Source organism: Typopeltis vanoorti, chromosome 2, assembly GCF_054136105.1.
Source record: "Typopeltis vanoorti isolate ZY-2024b chromosome 2, IOZ_Tvanoo_1.0, whole genome shotgun sequence".
NCBI classification, from domain to species: domain Eukaryota; kingdom Metazoa; phylum Arthropoda; class Arachnida; order Uropygi; family Thelyphonidae; genus Typopeltis; species Typopeltis vanoorti.
In genome coordinates, this window is record NC_143550.1 from 94,441,534 (window position 1) to 94,465,826 (window position 24,293).

General features: G+C 35.7%; 1 protein-coding gene across 1 annotated transcript in view; it reads left to right on the forward strand.

The window, feature by feature from the left end:
• The window catches only part of LOC150109266 (exportin-T-like), a 359,762-nt gene that overhangs the window by 54,672 nt on the left and 280,797 nt on the right, over nt 1–24,293 (forward strand). The window contains exon 6 of the mRNA XM_090401965.1: nt 14,489–14,710. Within this exon, the coding sequence (XP_090258091.1) occupies nt 14,489–14,710 (222 nt within the window). The remainder of the gene's footprint in view (nt 1–14,488; nt 14,711–24,293) is intronic.

Here is a 24,293-nt window from a genome sequence, read left to right on the forward strand (position 1 = left end):
AAATTCTGAATATTTTTCATTAAATTCCATCAAATAAGAGGAATTACTTTGAATGGGTTTAGCAAATTTGTGAATAAAATTATCCAAGTTATATCCAAAAAAAAAAAAAAAAGACCCAAAGGACGACCAAGGTGTAAGTGGATAGATGAAAACAGGCAAATGCTGTTTTCATCCAGAGTGTAGAGCCTCTTTTCATATTTTCTTTCATCTTCTGGTATCCTACTGAAGAATAATTCAGGGAAAAGGTTTTCTATTTTTTACTCTTTTTAATCAGCTGTCATCATTCATTCTGGAAATGTGTTCATTGTTTTATTTAACTTATTTTTATCCATTCGTCTTTTATCAGTATTTCAAGCTTTTTTATTTGTGTTACATTTAATATTTGTAGTATGTCTGATGCATTTGTTCCAACTTGTTTTGACTACTTATATTGCTTCTGGTAGTGTTGTCTTATTTATTCAAAAAAGGTTGGGTAGGTGGCAGGCAGGCAGGCTTTTTTTATTTGTGTTACATTTAATATTTGTAGTATGTCTGAGACATTTGTTCCAATTTGTTTTGAGTACTTATATGGCTTCTGGTAGTGTTGTCTTATTTATCCAAAAAAGGCTGGGTAGGTGGCAGGCAGGCAGGTGTAAAAAAGTAAGAAGGAACTTGCCATGTTTCTCAAATAACTGGATGTTGTATTTCTTAGAAAAAACTGTGTGTGTGTGTGTGTGTGTGTGTGTGTTTGGTTTAAAAGGGGGGGGGCACAGAGGTAGATGGAACAAAAGAGGTGGGTGAAAAGTCCATGTAGTATGTTTGGTGCTGGACTGTAAATGGATGTTGACCAGTAGTTGATCATGTCATGCGTTTACTGGTTTGAAGGAATCGTGGCAGCCAGTACAGCAGCGCATCTGTTATGATGTGGCTGGAGTGAGTCTCTGAGAGAGGGGTCACCATTAATTGGATAGCATCATTAGCATATATTTAAGTAAATGTTTATTTATTCCATTTAGTTCAAATATCCAGACACTTGTTTTTAATATCTTTTACTATATAGAATATCCAATTTTCAGAATTTATACATATTTCAAGATAATTTATTTCACTTGTTCTGTTATTTTCCCTTCAGTTTCCAGTCTTAATTGTAGTGGTTCTCTAGCTATTGTTATAATTTGTTTATTTACTGGTGCAGTTGATTCATATTATAGCAAAAAACTGTGATTATAAACTGGCTCACTCTAATAAATTACTGAACAGTCCTTACCAAAAACTTCCTAGACACGATGCTGTTCTGAAGAAAATTCACTGTAGAAGGCTATCCACTATAAGAAACTGTTCCCAGAGTACCCTACAGGTTCTCTGTAATGAGTCAACAACTGTATTTTATATATGTGAGATCATCTAAAATTCAAGTAAAAGTGTAGGATCCTCTGATAAAAAAACTTCCATTTTGTTTTTGTTTGTTTGTACTGTTTCTGTTTTTTTTTTTTTTTTTTTTTTTTTGTAATTTCATCCATGACTAATTGAGAACTTCTTAGTCACCTTCACTAATTCCTCTATTTGTCATTAATTTGTTTAATTAATGTCTGTTATTAACAAACATAAATATGTTTGCTAACTTTCATACATTTTTTCCTCCATTCATTGGTTAATACCATTGAAACATGTTGCAATTTTACAATCACATTTTTTACCCCTAATTTAAACAGAAAATGGCAGATTATTTAAATTCCATTGTTTTTTCCCATCATATTGATAAATATTGCAGGTTATAAATAATAAATTTATTACTTATCTGTCTTATTATAAATAATATAGGATCTATGAGGGATGTTCTTTAAATAATGACTTTATTGTGGTAGCTCTCCAGCAAAAAAAGATCTCAGTAAAATTAAAAAAAAAAAAAAAAGTTTGAAATCTCTACTTGGTTTACATTAAGGGTCAAAGCTGTATAACTGAGAGGAGACCTCCACATAGCCTTTAAAGGAATGCGGAGAACCGACCAGGGCTTCTGACCTAATGTCCAATCCTCACCTTCTCGTGGTGCACCCTGTTGGGTATCTACTTTGATACTGAACGAACGAGGATGGGCTGGCAATTTGGGATTTAGCCGACCAAATTGTATTCTTATTGGTTAAACCAAAATAAAAAATGATGGTACAACATGACAAAATTTCATGCCGGCTGGGGCGTCGCCCGGTTAAACAAGGCCCCCGTTGTTTTCGCCAGGGAACCAGGGCGAACAGCGAAAAGTCAGCTACTGGAACAAATCTGAAAACAAACCCCAACTCAACATCACCAGAGTTAAAGATCGGTACTATCAACGTAAGAAGCCTGAATGGCAAAGAAACGGAGCTAGCTGAGGAATTAGATAAGTACCAGATCGACATAATAGGGGTGACTGAAACAAAAAAGACCAAAACTGGTGAGATCTTTCTGAGCAATAAATACAAAATGTTATATTCAGGCAATAACAATCAAGGAAAAGAAGGAGTAGCCATAGTATTCAACACAAAATACGAGGCTAATCTTCTTGAATGGCAGTCAGTCTCAAGTAGAGTAATGTGGGCAAATATGAGAATGGGGAACTGGACAATGAGACTTATTTGTGCCTATGGTCCCACAGAAGGTTCTACTAAGGTAGAAGTGGAGGAATTTTTTGAGGCTTTAGAAAAAGCAACTGACACAATGAAAAAGGAAAAGTTGGTCCTTGTTGGGGATCTAAATAGTAGAGTAGGAAATGATTGTGAGACATACAAAAATATTTTGGGAAAATTTGGAGAAAAGAGCAAAGCTAATAATAATGGCAAATATCTGTTGGATTTCTGCTCAGGACATGGACTGGTTATTACGAACACCATGTTCCAACATAAAAATGTGCACAAATTCACATGGAGAGAAGAGGCTAGGAATAAGAAAAGTCTCATTGACTATGTTATTGTTGATAGTGATGTTTTCTCCCTGGTGCAGGACACCAGAGTGTACAGAGGATTTGAAATTGGAAGTGATCACTATTTAGTCTTGAGCAGGATAAAATTGAATTTCATATTGAAAAGAATAACATGTAAGAAAGTTTTAAAGCGAATAAAAGTTGAGCAGCTCTCAGATGTAAACTGTAGACTAAAATACAGAAATATTATTGAAAAGAAAATGAAAGAGTTTGAGAACAGGAATCAAACCTTGGAGATTCAGTGGCAAACTCTGAAGGAAATATTGATTGATTCTGCCAGAGAGGCATGTGGTGAGGTTGTGTGCAAAGATAAAAAAATCAGAACTCCCTGGTGGACACAGGAAGTTAAAGAGGCAGTGAAGGAAAAGAAGAAAGCATATCAAAAGTTCCTGGCAAATAAGTCAGCTTTTACTCTTACAGAATACAGAGACAAATGTAAGAAAGCTAAACAGTGTGTAAAACTAGCTAAACAAAAGTCATGGGAGGACTTTGGCAAGAATATAGAAAATAAATATCAAGAAGGTGGCAAAATATTCTGGAGGTTGTTGAAGAAGCTTAGGAATGGAGGAAAGAGTGCTGTAAAAGGAATTAGAGATGATAAAGGTGAAATGAAAACAGGAGAAAAAGATATCCTTGAAGTATGGAGTAATTACTTTGAAAAACTGCTAAATGAAACAAGCAGTGATGACAGCACAGTGATAAAAAACACTGACCAGGCATGCAGTCAGGAATACATATCCATACTTGAAGTAGAAAAAGCCGTCAAAGGCTTGAAATGTGGAAAGGCAGCAGGAGTAGATGATATTCGACCAGAAATGCTGAAGTATGGTGGTATAAGAGTCTTACAGTGGCTGCACTGCATAGTTCAGAAAGCCTGGACAGAGGGACGAATTCCCGATGATTGGAGTAGAGCTCTCATAGTACCCATATATAAAAAGGGAAATAAAACTGCATGTGAGAATTACAGAGGTATTTCCCTACTGAGTGTTCCTGGCAAGATCTATGCAAGTATACTTGAGAAACGGTTGAGAAGAATTGTGGAAGAAAAGCTTGGTGAAGAACAAGCTGGATTCAGGCCAAATAGAGGCTGTCAGGATCAGATCTTCACTTTACGACAAATAGTCGAGAAAGCATGGGAATATAACAAAGATCTGTATTTAAGTTTTGTCGATTTGGAAAAGGCATATGACAAGGTGCCAAGAGAGAAGCTATTCAATACGCTGCAGTTATATGGTGTCAATGGGGCATTATATCAAGCAATACTTAGTCTTTATTTGAGTTGTGAGTCAGCAGTTAGAATTGAAGGAAGTACAGGAAGATGGTTTAATGTTAAATATTGTGTGAGACAAGGATGTACATTATCCCCCTCTGTTATTCATTATCTATATGGATCACATTATGAAGGAATGTGGTATTAAACCTGATATCAAAATTGGAAATGTTAATGTCAGCTCTTTGCTTTATGCGGATGATGTTATACTTCTAAATAAATCCGCTGCAAGTCTGCAAGATTCTCTGACTAAATTGAATAGCTGTTGTAATAGATATGGTATGAAGGTCAGCAATAAAAAGACAAAGACAATGAAAATAGGCAGAATCATTGAAAATGTCAACTGTGTTGTGAATGGAGAACCTGTGGAACAAGTAAAACATTTCAGCTACTTAGGCACAATTTTTACTGAAGATGGTAAACTAAATATAGAAATAGACAACAGAATCAGCAAAGCTGGTATCGTGGGAAGTCAATTGAATAAATTCATATGGAATAAGAAAGAAATTAGTCGGAACACTAAATTAGCTGTATACAAGACTGTGTTCAAACCAATTTTAACTTATGGATCTGAGAGCTGGGTCAGAAGTAAAACACTTGACCAAAGACTAGAGACTGCAGATATGAGAGTCCTGAGAAAGATTAGAGGCGTGAACAGATGGCATCAATGGCAATATCATATTAAAAATGAGGATATTAGGAAAGAACTTGACATTGTCAGCATCCAGGAATGCGTTAGCAGAGCTAATCTCAGATGGTATGGTCACTTAAATAGAATGGGAGAGGAAAGATTAGCAAAACAAGTGTTCTCTGCCAGGTTGGCAGGAAAACGACCCAGAGGAAGACCAAGATATAGGTGGATTGATATGGTACAAAGTGCCTTAGACGATAGAAATATAAGATCTGATAATGTTGGAGTCTTGACAAGTAACAGACTGATTTGGAGGAAAATTGTAGATAGGAAGTTAGTAATGATGTAATTTTTTCATGTAGTACTGTCATATCCTGTACACCCCTTGAGGGTACATGGCAGGAATTTGATGATGATGATGATGATGATGATGATATAATCAATGTATTTTCTCCACCGAGTCAAATAACAGCCGTTTCAAGCCATCTGTAAAAACTCTGCAGGTTGTTTTCAAAATCATTTTCTCACTTCCACTTTGATTTGTATTGTATTTTCAAAATATGCCTTTCAGGTGTATATCTTCAATTTAGGAATAACCAGAAGTTTGTTGGTAGTGTGGGGCTATAGGGAGGATTGTTGACTCCATTGGCTATCGAGGAGTTTGTGAAATGAAACTGATTTTGTAAAATGCTTACCTAATAAAACCACTATTTTTATGTGAATCCACTCATTAAAGATTATAAATTTGTAGTGGTAGTAGATTAATATCGCAAAAGGTTCTAAAGCTCTAGTACTACATTAGAAGTAGTACCATCAGCGGACTGAGGATTAAAGAATCTCAAAACCTTGTTCTAGAAAATCACATGTAGTTACATCCTGAGTTACGTAAGTAATGCGTTCTGTAAACCTTTATGTAAGTCAAATTTGTAAATTACATACATACAATAAAATGTTCAAAGGCTACTCATTCCGTTGTCTTATATTAATTTTTTTGTAATTCTTGTTGTAAGATTTCTGGAGAAGACACTTTCGAAAGCCCACATTTACTGGCAGATATATTCATGAAAAGTCTGCTAACCACACATCTCAAAAATTTGGCGTTCTTAAATCTCTAATTAATAGGGCACATAAAGTTTGCTCTTTTCCAGAAATCTTGCAACAAGAACTTTTCATCATTAAAAAAGTTAATGGAATCTAATAATTTCCACCCTAATCAAATCCAACAGATAATTGAATCTTACGTTCCAATACCTAAGGTTTCTTCAACAGGCTGCAGAGTTCCATTCCCCTACATTCCAGGAATCTCAGAACCTATAGGTAGAATTTTAAAAAAGTACCAATTGATTCCCACGTATATTCCTGTCAACAAAATTTCTTCCTTATTGCCTTCTACAAAAGATGAACTGTCATCTCTATCTTTGGCTGGCATTTACCAAATCCTATGTGAATGTGATGTTTCTTATTTTGGACAAACGGGCCATTCTGTGGAAAAAAGAATTAAAGAACATCAATGTTATATTGATTACAACAAACCTCCGAAGTCTGGTCTAGCACAACACAGTATTAACACTACCCATAATATCTAGTGGGATAAAGCTATTCTCCTTCATAGATGCAGGTTCAAATATGAACGCCTCTTTAAAGAAAGTTGTGAAGCTATTTTACACCAACTGAATTTAAATCGAAATGATTGCGTCTCTCTCTCTCGAAGATCTGGGAGACTTTTATTTTATGTAATCATTAAAAAAAACCAATTATCTTAAATATTAATTATTTATTAATTTCTTTCATTTCCTAGCTCGCGACAACAATGTATTTTAATAGGTGATCCATCGAATGTTCGTTACTTATATTCCATTCCTATCTGTTTGTAACACTGAAAATGTACTATTAGTTTTAGTATGAAATATCTGTACTTTATTTATTAATTAGTTATTACTGTGGACTTATGTGTTCTTTAATAATTATACTATGCCACAGGTACCTCTAAAAATAAGCTTTTCTATTAACACCTTGTTACATGCTTTTCCAAATCTACAAAATTTTTAGAAAGATTCTTGTTATATTCCCATAATTTCTCAATTTTTTTTTTAAAGTAAAAATCTGATTATTCTGACAACTATTTAGCCTGAACCCAGTTTGTTTTTCTCTATGTTTTACTTCCACAATTTTTCTTTGGCTCTTCTCAAGTATGCTTACATAAATACCTGAGGCACTCAGTATGGAATTCCTTTGTAATTCTCACATTGAATTTTATTTGCCTTTTTATAGATGGAAACTGAGGACTCTGCTCCAATTATTTGGAATTTGTCTTTCCGTCCAGGGCCTTCTGAATTATGCTGTAAAACCATTATACCTTTATATTTGAGGATTTCTGGTTGAAAATCATCTACTCCATTTGCCTTTCAGATTTCAGGATTGATTGCCCTTTTCTTATGCAAGAATTGATATGTACTCCTGATTGCATTCCTGTTTAATGTGTTCTGCCACGTTCTGTTTTTGTTTAAGTCTTTCAAAGTAATTAGAAACTAAAGATATCCAGATCCTGAATATCTTTAGTTTCAATTTTCACACTGAATTTATAGGTAGAGATTCCTTTTACTGTGCTCCTTCCTTCATTTTTAAGCTTTTGAATCCAGTTCCCTGACTAAAGTGAATAATTGTTGTAATAGATATGGTATGAAGGTCAGCAGTAAAAAGACAAAGACAATGAAAATAGGCAGAAACATTGAAAATATCAACTGCATTGTGAATGGAGAACCTGTGGAACAAGTAAAACATTTCAGCTACTTAGGCACGATTTTTACTGAAGATGGTAAATTAAATATAGAAATAGACAACAGAATCAGCAAAGCTGGTATGGTTGGAAGTCAATTGAATAAATTCATATGGAATAAGAGAGAAATTAGTCGGAACACTAAATTAGCTGTATACAAGACAGTGTTCAAACCAGTTTTAACTTATGGATCTGAGAGCTGGGTCAGAAGTAAAACACTTGACCTAAGACTAGAGACTGCGGATATGAGAGTCCTGAGAAAGATTAGAGGCGTGAACAGATGGCATCAATGGCAATATCTTATTAAAAATTAGGATATTAGGAAAGAACTTGACATTGTCAACATCCAGGAATGCGTTAGCAGAGGTAATCTCAGGTGGTATGGTCACTTAAACAGAATGGACGATTCAATATTAGCAAAACAAGTATTCTCTGCCAGGTTGGCATCAAAACGACCCAGAGGAAGACCAAGATATAGATGAATTGATATGGTACAAAGTGCCTTAGACGATAGAAATATAAGATATGATAATGTTGGAGTCTTGACAAGTAACAGACTGATTTGGAGGAAAATTGTAGATAGGAAGTTAGTAATGATGTAATTTTTTTCATGGAGTACTATCATATCCTGTACACCCCTTGAGGGTACATGACAGGAATTTGATGATGATGATGACTGCCATATAAGTATGGTCAACCTTTTATGGGCCTCCAAAAATGCACTTTTGGGTTGCCGGTTGCCGACCCCTGTTCTGTATTCTTACTGAAGTTTCCCCAGCAACTTTTATTTACCTCCTTTTACTCATATTTTAGCAGACTTACATTTTTCTCTGCAATCTCTTATCAGATATGGCAGTTTGTTTGCTAGGAACTTTCAGTATGCTTTCTTCTTTTCCAGGACTGTTATTTTAACTTCTAGTGTCCCTTATGAAATTCTGAATTCCTTTCCTTGAAGACAGCTTCACCATATGCTTTCCTAGCTGAATCATTGTTTTTCTTTAGAGTTAAACTCTCTTACATATTTTTAGTATGATATTCATTTTATCCTGGTTAATACTAAGTGATGATCACTTCTAATTTCAATCCCCTATAATATATTTTTGTATTCTGAATCAGTGTGCATATTTGAAATCCCACAGTACTAGACTGTCAGTTATAATATAGTAATGCTGGATTTTAAACCATCCTCGAAGTACAAAAGTGTCACAGAAAATGCAATTACTGCATAATTGTTAAATCATTTGAAATTGTAATAAAAAAAAATAATATCCTAGTTAGTACACTCTATGAATGGATGTATAAATAGTCCAGATTGCCTATGTTAGGCTGAAGGTGGTCTAATGTACTCATACTTAATGAAATTAGGAGATGGTGTTGACTCCATAAATAGTCTGAGATTTGTACCATCTGTGTTGTTTTTATTATTTGATCCACACACAAAAGGCCACAAGACCTATAAACACTTTAGTGCTGTGTGTGTGTGTATGTTGGGGGAGGGGGCAGAGGAAAAGAAGAATAGAAGAATCTGTTGACATTTTGTTTGAGGCTGAAGATTGTATTCTTTAAGAAAGGCAGAAGTGGGAGAGACTGTTCCAAAGAAGATGGAATGAAATAGGAAGCAGTGCAGTTGATTTAGCAAGTTTCAAGATGAATTGTAAAAGGGTGTTGGATAGCAGTGGCTCTTGTTCTAATGATTTTGGAGGAATGATAGTAACCAATTCAACAGTGCACTGTCCATGAAAGTATCTGTAGAAGAGGCACAAAGCAGAAACTGAACATCTATGAGAGGGCGATTGAAGTTGATATGCAAGAGGGGATCATTAATTAGTCGGATATTGACCGCTTCTGGATAGAATCAAGCAGCCTTAGAGAGGATTTTGGTGCACCACTCCCAAATATGGGAACAATATTCCATGGTTGGGTGGATTTGGGATTTGTATAGAGTTAGCAGGTAAATAAATAAATTCTGTGTGATGATAGTGCGTTCCCCCTTTTTACGGGAGTTCACGGTACCATCTAGTTCCTGCAAATTTTATCCGTGCTCCGGAACTCAGGAATACTGACCCTGCCATAGGTCAGATTCGTCAGCCTATGCTGACGAATCTGACCTATGGCTGGGTCAGTATTCCTGACTGTAATCTGTGTGTCCTCAGACTGGTTTGCCTGCTTGCAGGATGGAAAAGACCAGATAAACTGGCAGGAAAAACCCTGCTGTTCACGCCCAAGACCGGCTGACTTGGCTATGGCTGAGGAAGATCCTTAAACTTCTCATGTTGTTGATGGGAATTGAACCTAGGACACTCCTTCCCCAGGTATATGGTTGCGAAGCGCAAAGCCACTAGGCTCAAGTGTGAAGTAGTGTCTTGTTCAAAAAGTACACAAAGTGTTTTGACAGCTGCAGAAGAATGGCAAGAAGGGAAAGCTATTCATGTTTGGATATCTGGAAATTGTTGAAGGTAAAGGAGAGTGATGCGAGCTCTTTCTTGTGAGCGATCTGACAGGACTGAGTTTTGGTGGCATTGAAGTCTACAAGGTTGCCTGTGTCCCATTGGGATATAGCTAGCTAGGAATCGGAGCTCAAACCATTGGTCATGGTGGGTCTTGTGGATTCTAATACTTGAACACTACAAGGTTTATCAAATGAAAAGGAGGAATGGGATGCACTGTCATTAACAATGTCATGGAATAGGATTGGAAGTCTGTGAAAGCAAGTCATTTATATACAGTCGGAAGAGAGAGTGGGCAAGAATAGAACTCTGGGGTGCTTCTGTACTGGTGGGGAAATCTGAGGAGAGGAAACTGTCTACCATGACATAGTGAGCGACCAGTGAGAAAGTAGTACTGTCATGTTCCTTTATTTAATCCTCTATGTATAGATGTCCATTGCATGTTTGCTAGATGTCTTGCTAGATGTTCCCAGGATATAAGGGATTGATCTGTTTACTGTGATCTGTAGTTCTGACTTGCCATAATGATAACAATGTGTATTTTTGATGTTCTTTAAAGTATTATTAACAGTTTTTCCTCTCTACTTAAAATAGGCCAAGTTGCATGCAAACAAAACTTTGTAAGTACCAGGTTGTGTGAAAGGAAAGAGTTTGTCTTAAGAGAGACAGATCTGGATTGCTAATTTGATGTGTGTTTTAAAAATGGAATGAAGATTGCTCACTCTAGCTCTCTCTTTGTAGATCTATTAGGATATAAGGGATTGGATCTGTTTGCTGTAGCATTTTATCTATTTGACAAGGGTTATAGTTATTGGCTTTAAAAAAAAGTGTTGCACAGGTGATAAAGTTCTGTTGCAAGAGCTCTGTTGTTTGAACAAACAGCCTTTTTTCTATGTACTATGTTCTACGAATGCTGTAGTGTTGGGCTAGGTTGCAACCTTTTTGGACTCATCTAGTCAGTTGTGATGAGTCTCAATAGATGGCAGTATATGGCTGCCCTTCAAAGTGATACCTATATCAGTACCCAGATCATCTGAAGATGATTTGGTACCCGCATATCATACTTGGTGTAGGAAGAGTGGCTGTGTAGTCTCAAGAGCTACTTAATTCCATTCTAGTGTTCTCATTGCCAGAGTGATCATGTTGTAACAGTATGGAAGTAGCTCTGGCTAGTGCTGTCTTTCAGCATGCGAGGTATGAATGGCTTGTTGCAGTGGCTTGACAGGATTCTGACAGGTGTCCAGTCACAATCCCACCGATATGGATCTTGACTCGTGACTGAACACCCCTTTAGGTTACGTTCCAGTGGGAATGTGACCTACAAGTGTTCAGTTACTCTTGCCACTAGTTTATACCAGTTATTATTGTGAGAGTGTACTGTTTTTTGCATCTTCTGGCCATGAAGATTGCTTTTAGAACTATTTTTGTACCTGTTCTGATGATTTAACCAAGCACATGAGTTAGGATCTCTTCCTTACTTAACATATATATAACTAATTTACATATTATTCTGCTCCCTACTGGTTTTTAGCTTTTCAAATTCTGTCCCTCCCTCCCTCACCAGATGAGTTCAGAGTGTTATAAAGGAAAATTAGAACACTCGATCCTGTGTTCTGCCCACAATTACTAATAATGTTGGTTTTTATGTTAATCAACCCACAAAAGGTACACTTGTAGGGCATTGGAACCACTGGTTGGCTTGGGGTTTGATAATCCAGATAATGCTATGGAGACTAAAAATGTATTTTTTTAGAGCACTTTATCATTGCACATGATATTGAAAATTTGCACCCTGTTCTCATGTTTGTATTCCTCGAATGTACCGCTAAGCCCCCTAAAGTCAGTATTCCACATAAAAAATAATAGGAGCTCTTTAAAATTACAATGCAATATAATACAGTACTATAGGAGAATGAATTACTACTATTTGGGGGTTTTGTTTGGTCAAATTTATTTTAAAACTAAGTTATACATTGTAGTTTTGCCAACTGCAGCTGTTGGCTTCATCAAGGTAAAAGATGTATAAAAAATAAGAACACTTAAATGCTAAAAAACTGTTTGCACTAAAAACCATAAAATGAACTGAATACAATTGCATTTTTATAAAAGCAGAAGAACGCATACATCACATGCATAGGGTGTGTATGATCTACTAGTTATGTAGGAACGTTCTGTAGTTGGCAGCAAAATTTAATTCTGGCATGTCGAAAGATCTAATGAGGGTCTTCCAGATCTCGGGCAAAATCAATCCTTTTGTTCTGAACGGAGAACTGTTGTGGCTTCTCTTATAATTCGGGTGCGGAAGTCCTTCTCTAAGTAGGGTATTGAGCTTTTATCCCATTCTATCATATGGTTAGTCCTAGCATAATGAAAGGCTAACCCCGATTTGTCTTCTCTATTATTATTATTGACGTCTCCTATGTGTTCCTTTTTCCTGATTTCAAAACTTCTTGAAGTCTGGCCAATATAGTTCAAACCGCACGAGCAGGGGATGTTGTAAACTCCAGCATATTTAAAAAATGGATACTCTCTTTCAGAGATTGTAAAAATTGGCGAATGGTCTGTGCAGGTTTAAAAGCCACTCATATTTCATGCAGCTGGAGGAGTCTGGCAATCTTATTGGAAATTATCCCCACAAACGTAATCACTGGTAGAATTATAATGTATATCTTCAGGTTGTCTTTGGGGGGTCACAGAAAAGAATCTTGTGGATCAATTTTCTAGGATAACCATTCTTTGTAAGGTTATTTGATATCAGGGACAGTTCATCTTGGAAGTCTTTATCATCTGTCGTAATGAGAGAGGCTCTATTTTTTAGCATGTGTACAATGGTAAGTTTCTGAGAAATATGGTGTGAAGAAGTGAAATGCAAGTATCTACCTGTATTGGTGGGTTTACGATAAACTGTAAGGCTGATACGACCATCTATTCATTTCTTGATTAAAATGTCCAATGTAATTGGTTATCTATCTCAAGTTCTAGAGTGAATTTAATTTTTTGATGCAAAGCGTTAATCTTGCTTAGAAAATTGAACAGATCCTTTTCTGTATTTTTCCAAACGATAAAAATATCATCAATGTATCTCTACCAAACTGTGGGTTTAGGGCCTAGTTGAGATAAAATTTTACTTTCAAATTTCTCCATAAAGAGATCCGCACAAGGTAGTGAAAGAGGGCTTCCCAAAGCCTGTTAATTGCTGATAAATAGTTTTATTCCATAGGAAAAAGTTAGGTGTTAAACAATGATGGAATAAAGAAGTGATGTCTTGAGGGAATAAGCTTCCTAAAATGTCGATCACTTCTTCTACTGGAATGTTGGTGAATAAAGATGTAACATCCAGGCTTGCTAGAAGATCAGTATTGGATATCGAGATGTTTTTTAATTTCTCAAAGACTTCAAGAAGTTTTGAAATCAGGAAGAAGGAATACATAGGAGACATCAATAATAATAGAGAAGACAATTCGGGGTTGACCTTTCATTTTGCTAGGACTAACCATATGATAGAATGGGATAAAAGCTCAATGTCCTACTTAGAGGAGGACTTCCGCTCCCGAATTATAAAAGAAGCCACAACAGTTCTCCGTTCAGAACAAAACCTTAATAGAAACCAAGGATTGATTTTGCCCGAGATCTGGAAGACCCTCATTACATTCTTCAACATGCCAGAATTAAATTTTGCTGCCAACTACGGAAGGTTCCTACATAACAACTAGTAGATCACACAAGGGCTATGCGTGTGATGTACACGTTCTTCTGCTTTTATAAAAATGCAATTGTATTCAGTTCATTTTATGGTTTTTAGTGTAAACAGTTTTTTAGCATTTAAGTGTTCTTATTTTTTATACATCTTTTACCCTGATGAAGCCAACAGCTGCAGTTGGCGAAACTACAATGTATAACTTAGTTTTAAAATAAATTTGACCAAAAAAACCCCAAATAGTAGTAATTCATTCTCCTATAGTTCTTGTGGTCAAAAATAACCGTTTTATCATCATAATACAGTACGGTATATAAAGATTACATGACCAAAGTGGATAAGGATTATGTTATAGTTAAGAATGGATCAAACAGAATGCATAAAAATTTAACCTTTAAGGTCATGCCATCTAACAACCTGCATCTAACTGATGAAAAGTTTTATATTTTATAATATCTCTGTGGATAATTTCAAAGCTATAAGAAAGCATAGCATTTTACCCACAGGGCTTTGGTTGGAACTTTTCATTAATTTGTAAAGTTCCAACCAAAAGTGCTTACTAAAATGAGAATTGACTCATTATGTACCTGTTTTTTTTTTGGGAGGGGGGGGGGGAATAATAATGCTATTAGTACAATAGCTGTGAATGTTTTGTTTATTTTAGAATACACAATTATAAAATTCTTAAATATATATATATATATATAGGTAATTTTTTTCCCTCCTATCTTTCAGAGTTGTTCGACAATAGTACCTGAAAAGAGTTATATCAGGAATAAAGCAGCACATCTCATTTGTTTAGTTTTTTTAGTAGATTATCCTATCCGTTGGCCAACATTTTTCACTGACCTTTTAAGAACACTAACTCTTGGATCCCAAGCTGTTGACACCTACTTAAGGATACTTTTAACTATCAATAGTGATGTAGCTGACAGAGAAATAGCTAGAACACAAAAGGTAAATGATTTCTTCTTATATGAAATTCAGTTGATTTAAATAATAATAACCCATGTATGCTCTGTATTTCTCAGGAAGAGTGTTTTCATTATAGACAATTCACTTCATTTTTTTGCTTATTACCTTCATAATTATTAGCCAACTTTTTTTTCTGAAACTAACATTTTTGTTTACCAGTAATGTTTTTTTTTTCATATATTTATTTCTAATATTAACCACCACATACGAATGGGTAGAAAAAGGAGCTGCGCAAGTGTGTGGACAAATGGTTGATGTGAAACCTGTTAATATTCTTCTTGAACAGCTGGAGGTTAGTCTTTGGAGAAAACAATGACAGGGAGGCTGTTCCAAACAGAAGTAAACAGAATGAAGAGGAGAATGAGAAGTTAGTTCAGTAAAAAGCCTGCCTGGTTGGCCGAGTGGTTAGCGTATCCGCTTTCCAGCCAAAAAGGCTGCAGGTTCGAATCCCGCTGTGGGCATGGATGTGTGTGTGATTGTCTGTGAAAATACTAGTGGTGGTAGTCGGCGGTAGATGGCATTGGTGTTAGATGATGAAGATGGGTGGAGTAGTGGGACAAAACGTTGTAGAGTAGATGCCCTCCCTCGATGAGTCTTTGGACTCCCTGGAGGTGTGATGTAATAATAATATCAAAAAAAAAAAAAAAAAAAAATCAGCTAACACCTTTTTTTTTTTATTCCCATATACGAAGTGTAGGTGACGCCATTTAGCCCTATCTAACTTTTGGAGACTGAGTGGGTAGTTCAATCTCCACTGGTACCAATCAGAGATAGATGACCCAAGGTATCACTAATTAAGCGGTACACAGTGAAGAGAGACGGCTCAAATGTGCCGCCATCTCGTGGTCCCTAACACAATATATTTAATGTCTGAAATAATGTGGGTTCTACAGTCGATTTTCTTGAGTTTACAGGATGAAAAACCCGAGTTTCCGGGAGGAAAATCCGGCTTGCCCGTGCCAGAGATTGACTAACTCGGGAACCAGTCGAAAAAAAAGCTTAGAAAAATTTCCTCTAGTCGCCGACTAGACTCGAAACCAAGTCTTCCTTCGTGTGGCCAAGTGCCGTGGTGTGCAAATGCCACATCCACTGAGCTACACAGGTAATAATAATATAAATATAAAAAATGTGAAGCCGAAATGTATATAGATGTTGACATCCGCTTTCTTTTTTTTTAAAATTATTTTTTTATTATAGATGCTCAGAAGGAATGTGAAAGGAAAGTAGAGGAATTGATGCTTACCAATTCAGTGCCTTTGAAAATACCAAGGCATCAATAGTTGATTTCATAGGGTCTCCTACTTATTATTTGGTAAAGCATTATCTTTCAAGACTTCTATGAAACTTTATTGGAAACACCACCTCTTATATCAAAAATAGTTTTGACTTCAAAGAAAAAAAATTAAAGATCTTCATCTTCGAGAGTCTGAAATGATGGTTTCCTTTAATGTAATTTCAGTTTTCAAATATACCACTCCGAGAACATTTACAAGTAGATTTCCTGATTTCATTGGATTATTCAAGTTTACCATCAATGCTGGTTATTTTACTTGGCATAATAAATTGTTTCAAGGGTACTGCAGTGGGCAGTCCTATATCACTGCTTTGGCTGATTATTTTATGGGGCATTTAGAGGATTGGATTTCCAATGCCATTTCTCCTTGACCTCATATATGACTATGTTTTCTGGATGATATCTTTGCAGTCTGGTCTCACTCTGAAACAGAAAATTTCTGGATGAAATTAACTTCTTATATATACTTCATTAAGTTCATTATTGAATGAGAATCTAACAACAGTCATCCCTTTTTGAACTTTAATACATCATAATTCTGCTGGTAATATTGACTTTTCTGTTTTCAGGAAGCCAAGTTTTACAGGAAGATATGTCTGCATATCTTCACTTCATCATCCTTCTCAAAAAATAAGTATTATCAAAAGCCTTGTGCACAGCATGCACAATTTGTTCTTCTGAGTCTCTTCTGGCTTTGACCTTATTAAATAATATCTCAGAATGAGAGATAGATGTAGAAAGTTTTTTAACTTCGATATATTATGTATTAAAGATACTAAGTAATTTTATATAACCTTGGTTTTAATCCTATTTCCCAAGTAAGCAAACAGACAAATTTGTTTATATAATAATATCTCATCTTGAGTTGTTATTTAATAAGGACAAAACACCTTGTGGCAACTTGTTTAGGTAAAATTCATAAGCTCTGTATTACTTCAACCTTGGTATTTTTGGTCTGGCTCCCACTGACGAGACCTCAATAAAGGTCGAAACCGGTCTGGGTAGTGATCCTTGCCTTTAATGCATAGCATCATATATCTCCGCGAGGGGATGTGCTTTGCATTAGGGGAAAATTCTAAGGAAAGTGATTGGAGCTTATTCCACCTTTACCATGAGTTGCCTCAGACTTGCACTACATGCAGGTGCAAACTTGACTTACTTGTCTGTTTGCTTACTTGGGAAATAGGATTAAACCCAAGGTTATATAAAATTACTTGATAACTTTAATACATAATATACCCAAGTTAAAAAACTTTCCACATCTATCTCTCATCCTGAGATATTATTTAATAAGGTCAAAGCACCTTGTGGCAACTTGCTTAGGTAAAATTCATAAGCTCTGTATTACTTCAACCTTGGCATTTTTGGTCTGGCTACCACTGACGAGACCTCAATAAAGGTCAAAACCGGTCTGGGTACCTTTGCTTTTAATGCATAGCATCATACATCTCCGCAAGGGGATGTGCTTTGCATTAGGGGAAAATTCTAAAGAAAGTAATCGGAGCTTACTCTACCACGAGTTGCCACAGACTGGCACTACGTTACCACGAGTTGCCTCAGACTTGCGCTACTTGCAGGTGCAAACTTGACTTACTTGTCTGTTTGCTTACTTGGGAAATAGGATTAAAACCAAGGTTATATAAAATTACTTGGGGTCTTTAATATATATTATACTCAGTTGGCATCCAAATCAGTCAACTTCTTTGACACCTGGAGATCTGTCATCTAATTAGTGACTACCAGTATGGATTTTGGCAGTCAAGATTTACAGCAGATCTTCTCACCTACATCGTCCACTGTACACATGTCATTGAAAGGTCTGGAGAAACCTGTGCTGTTGCATTTGATATTTCCAAGGCATTTAATAGGGTTTGGCATTGAGGATTTCTCAGTAAATTGCCATCTTATGTTCTGCTTTCCTCTTGTAATTGGAATGTCAGTTTTACTCTCAGGTTGTATGCTACATGAAAGGTGTTCTCTCTTCAGATTTTGTATTAATGCAGGTGTTCCTCAGCACTTACCCCAAACCCTATTCACAGTTTTGTTGATGATAGTGTTCTCAACTCATCCTATGCATGCAGCAAACCTTGAAATTCTCAAATATCCTGAGCTTCAAAATTATCTGTGATATTAAATATCCTAAACGCTGATCTCCACGATATCCTTCAATGGGATGATAACAACCTAGTCACCTTCAGTGCTTCCAAAACAAGTTTTTTCTAGATAAACAAAAATAGGATTTATTAAAGATTCATTCTTCTTTCATAGTTAAATGAATATATATATATATATATATATAAAACCATGAAAAGTTCCAAAAATAGACCAGGACTTATACGTCCTCATCACTGGAGTTGCCTGTAGGTCATCATCATCAAATTCCTGACATGTACCCTCAAGGGGGGGTGTACAGGATATGATAGTACTTCATGAAAAATTTACCTCATTACTAACTTCCTATCTACAATTTTCCTCCAAATCAGTCTGTTACTTGTCAAGACTCCAACATTACCAGATCTTATATTTCTATCGTCTAAGGGACTTTGTACCATATCAATCCACCTATATCTTGGTTTTCCTCTGAGTCGTTTTCCTGCCAACCTGGCAGAGAATACTTGTTTTGCTAATCTTTCTTTGCCCATTCGATTCAAGTGACCATATCACCTGAGATTAGCTCGGCTAATGCATTCTGGAATGCTGACAATGTCAAGTTCTTTCGTAATATCCTTGTTTTTAATATGATATTGCCATTGATGCCATCTGTTCACGCCTCTAATCTTTCTCAGGACTCTCATATCTGCAGTCTCTAGTCTTTGGTCAAGTGTTTTACTTCTGACCCAGCGCTCAGATCCATAAGTTAAAACTGGTTTGAATGCTGTCTGGTATACAGCTAATTTAGTGTGACTAATTTCACTCTTATTCCATATGAATTTATTCAATTGACTTCCTACAATACTAGCTTTGATTCTGTTGTCTATTTCCATATTTAATTTACCATCTTCACTAAAAATCGTGCCTAAGTAGCTGAAATGTTTTACTTGTTCCACAGGTTCTCAATTCAAAACGCAGTTGACATTTTCAATGTTTCTACCTATTTTCATTGTCTTTGTCTTTTTATTGCTGACCTTCATACCATATCTATTACAACAGTTATTCAATTTAATCAGGGAATCTTGCTAACTTGTAGCAGATTTATTTAGAAGTATAACATCGTCCGCATAAAGCAAAGAGCTGACATTAACATCTCCAATTTTGATATCATGTTTAATATCACTTTCCTTCATAATGTGATCCATATAGATAATGAATAAAAGAGGGGATAATGTACATCCTTGTCTCACACCAGATTTAACATTAAACCATCTTCCCGTACTTCCTTCAATTTTAACTGCTGACTTACAACTCAAATAAAGACTAAATATTGCTTGATATAATGCCCCATTGACACCATATAACTGTAGTATATTGAATAGCTTCTCTCTTGGCATCTTGTCGTATGCCCTTTCCAGATCGACAAAACTTAAATACAGATCTTTTTTATATTCCCATGCTTTCTCAACTATTTGTCGTAAAGTGAAGATCTGATCCTGGCAGACTCTATTTGGCCTGAATCGAGCTTGTTCTTCACCACGCTTTTCTTCCACAATTCTTCATAACCATTTCTCAAGTATACTGGCATAAATCTTGCCCGGAACACTCAGTAGGGAAATATCTCTGTAATTCTCACATTCAGTTTTATTTCCCTTTTTTTATATGGATACTATTAGAGCTCTACTCCAATCATCAGGAATTCGTCCCTCTGTCCAGGCCTTCTGAACTATGCAGTGCAGCCACTGTAAGACTTTTATACCACCATATTTCAGCATTTCTGGTCGAATATCATCTACTCCTGCTACCTTTCCACATTTCTAGCCTTTGATAGCTTTTTCTACTTCAACTATAGATATGTATTCCTGACTATATGCCTGTTGAATGTTTTTTACCACTGTGCTATCACTGTTTCTTTTATTTAGCAATTTTTCGAAGTAATTACTCCATACTTCAAGAATATCTTTTTCTCCCATTTTCATGTCACCTTTATGATCTCTAACTCCTTTTAAAGCACTCTTTCCTCCATTTCTAAGCTTCTTTAACAACCTCCAGAATATCTTACCACCACCTTGATATTTATTTTCTTTGTTCTTGCCAAAGTCCTCCCATGACTTTTGTGTAGCTAGTTTTACACAGTATTACACAGTATTTAGCTTTCATACATTTGTCTCTGTATTCTCTAAGAGCACAAGCTGACTTATTTCCCAGGAACTTTTGATATGCTTTCTTCTTTTCCTTCAATGCCTCTTTAACTTCTATGTCCACCATGGAGTTCAAATCATAAAAAGGACTAGTTCTTCTCTCATTACTTTTCTTTTAATAATGCTCAAGACTAGACTTTCTTCTCATACTGACTCTTATTCTTAGTTTTACCGACATAATCACATCAATTCTATAGCATGGCATCCCATTCTATGTAGAATGCTTGACCTCACTTGATATATAGAGTATTGACCTCACATCAAGTTGCCTTTACAACTTGATGTGAGGTTAAATACTCTAAATAGCTTTCTTAACGTAAGTCAGCCACTAAGTTTTTGTTTAATCACTTCCAAACGTGAGGCCATATAAAATAAATGTTACATATGGACTGGGATCAAGAGTAAAGAAGTAATATGCCATAGTTGCTCATGGAGAGCTGTAGATTAGTCCTTGGGAATGCTTCGTGGGTGGGGGGAGCTGTTCCACAGAACTGAGATGGATGGAATGAAAGATGAGTAGGAGCAGCAAGTCAGTGAATCAATTGTTCAATGGTGAAAGGATGTTGGGCAACTGTTGCTTATGTTTAGCTGAACTTGGGGAGCATAATGAATACTAGTTCTACTGAACAGTGCCCATATTGAAACTGACTCTCTATGAGAAAATAGCCGAAGAGAGTCTGTGGGAGATGAGTCATCAATCAACTAATCAATCAAGCTGCTGTCTTCTAAACAGCATCAAGAATTTTTAGAGATTTTAGGTGTGCTACCTCAAATAATGCACAGTCATCTATAATACAATGCATTATATATGTACGCTAGCATTTATAAAGAAATCTGATGAGAGAGGAAGCCACCTACCATGACATGCTATGTATGACCAGAGAGGAAACCAGCAATCACAGTAGACAGGAGGGAGACCAAAATGGTATTATGTATAATGCAATGTATTATAAGAAGTCACTACCTAGATTTTTGGCTTTTATTGAGTTTTTTTTTTTTTTTTAATTTTTAATTGGGAAGTAGACTCATGGAGTTGAACTTCACGTGACTAGTGAGATATGAAGATATTTAAACAACAGTGTAATTTAATCAATCAATTTTACAGGTTGCTAGCTAATTTTGTAATGGTGAGAACCAAGTTGTGTTACAGCTCCTAGAACAAACTCAGCAGAATTAAGTATCATTGTAAGAAGAATTAATTTTAAAGAGGTGGAATTACACAGAAATTACGGAAATAACCATATTGGCATAATTGATGTTACTGAGACCAAGAAGATGAGCAAAACGATGGATAATAGTCTTCTAAATGATAAGTACAAGGTGAAACCTTCAAGGGGGTGCACTGGATATTATGATAGTACCACATGATTTAAATTTTTTTTTATTATGATGCCAACTTCATTATTTTGCTAACTTATTGCTATCTTCTGATCTGTAACTTTCAACACTAAATGCAAAGAAAGACCTCCTGAATTGTAGGCAATTTCAGAATGGGAAATTGCACAATCAGTTATTTGTGTCTATGGTCCCACAGAAGGTTCAAGTAGTAAAGAATTAGTGATTTTTTTGAGTCAGTAGAATGTGCAGATGAAATAAAAAGGGAATCCATGTCTAACTGCAGATGTGAACAGCAGGATATGAATCTTAAACACACAGAAACATTATTGGAAAATTCAGAAAAGGAAAAAAAAAAATAAAGAAGGCTACTAGTAATGTATACAGTGCTGACATTCTGATTAGGTCATGCTATACCTGTATATAAAAGATGCTCATAAATTCCCTTGTACATGTGTGGAGACAATGCACACAAAACAGAAGTATTATTATTTAGATTATTGTTGATATTTTCAGAATGATCGTAGTTAAAGAGTGAGAATGATATTTGAAATAGAAAGGATTAGCACGTAGTTAAGCAGGATTAAAATCATTATGATACTGAAAAGAAAAATGCGTGCCAAACTGCTGAAGCCTATAAGAAGGAACATGTGGGGGATGTCAATCATAATAGAATCATCACATCTGGTTTAGCTCATCATTTCTCAACATCAAATCACGTTATGGATTGGAAAAAAGTTCTGTGCCTTACATCGAGAATGACTACAGACACAGAACTTTAAAAGAAGCAACTGTGGTACTATGCACAGGCAATAATTTAAATAGAAATCAAGGTATTATTCTTAAAGCCATATGGAAAAATCTCATCATCTCTCTCAGTTCAACGGAACTACAATATGCAAAAAACTACACAACACGTGGTCATGTACCGGATTCTGACTGAAGCATTCGAAGACATGCACGCCATCAAACGTGAATGATCAAATGTAACGGCCTAACAGTTACTAAAGTGTATGTTTTACATGTAGCTTAATGCATTTGTTTTCGCACCAGTTCAGCCTTGAAAATACTAGACAGTGGCTAGTGAAACTTGTTGGCTTTTTGTATATTTTATCATTTATCTTCTGGTCTTTTAACAATAAAACTTCTTTATTTTAATACATCAGACCAAATATGTACAATTTAAGTTCTTAATTTCTGAAGACTATTTTAGTTGAACAACTTTCACTTATGAAATGTAGGATTATCATCAACAAATTCCTGCCATGTACCCTCAAGGGGTATACAGAATATGATAGTACTACATGAAAAATTTACATCATTACTAACTCCCTATCTACAATTTTCCTCCAAATCAGTCTGTTACTTGTCAAGACTCCAACATTATCAGATCTTATGTTTCTGTCGTCTAAGGCACATTGCACTGTATCAATCCACCTATATCTGGGTCGTTTCCCTGCCAACCTGGCAGAGAACACTTGTTTTGTTAATCTTTCCTCGCCCATTCTGTTTAAGTGACCATACCACCTGAGATTAGCTCTGCTAACACATTCCTGTATGTTGACAATATCTAGTTCTTTCCTAATATCCTCGTTTTCAATATGATATTGCCATTGATGCCATCTATTCACGCCTCTAATTTTTCCTCAAGACTCTCATATCTGTGGCCTCTAGTCTTTTGTCAAGTGTTTTACTTCTGATGCAGCTCTCAGATCCATAAGTTAAAATTGACTTGAATACTGTCTAGTATACAGCATTCAGTGTTCCGACTAATTTCTCTCTTATTCCATATGAATTTATTCAATTGACTTCTTACCATACCAGCTTTGTTGTTTCTGTTGTCTATTTCCATATTTAATTTACCATCTTCACTGAAAATCATGCCAAAGTAGTTGAAATGCTTTACTTGTTCCACAGGTTCTCCGTTCACAATGCAGTTGACATTTTCAATTATTCTGCCTATTTTCATTGTCTTTGTGTTTTTATTGCTGACCTTCATACCATATCTATTACAACAGTTATTCAATTTAGTGAGGGAATCTTGCAAACTTGTAGCCAATTTATTTAGAAGTATAACATCGTCTGCATAAAGCAAAGAGCTGACATTAATATCTCCAATTTTGATATCATGTTTAATATCACTTTCCTTCATAATGTGATCCATATAGAATTGAAGGAAGTACATCTTCCTGTACTTTCTTCAATTCTAACTGCTGATTTACAACTCAAATACAGACTAAGTATTGCTTGATATAATGCCCCATTGACACCATATAACTGTAGTGTATTGAATAGCTTCTCTCTTGGTACCTTGTCATATGCCTTTTCCAGATCGACAAAACTTAAATACAAATCTTTGTTATATTGCTATGATTTCTCCACTATTTGTCGTAAAGTGAAGATCTGATCCTGACAGCCTCTATTTGGCCTGAATCCAGCTTTGTTCTTCACCAAGCTTTTCTTCCACAATTCTTCTCAACCAGTTTCTCAAGTATACTGGCATAAATCTTACCAGGAACACCATCATCATCATCATCAAATTCCTGCCATGTACTCTCAAGGGTGTACAGGATATGATAGTACTACATGAAAAAAAATTACATCATTACTAACTTCCGATCTACAATTTTCCTCCAAATCAGTC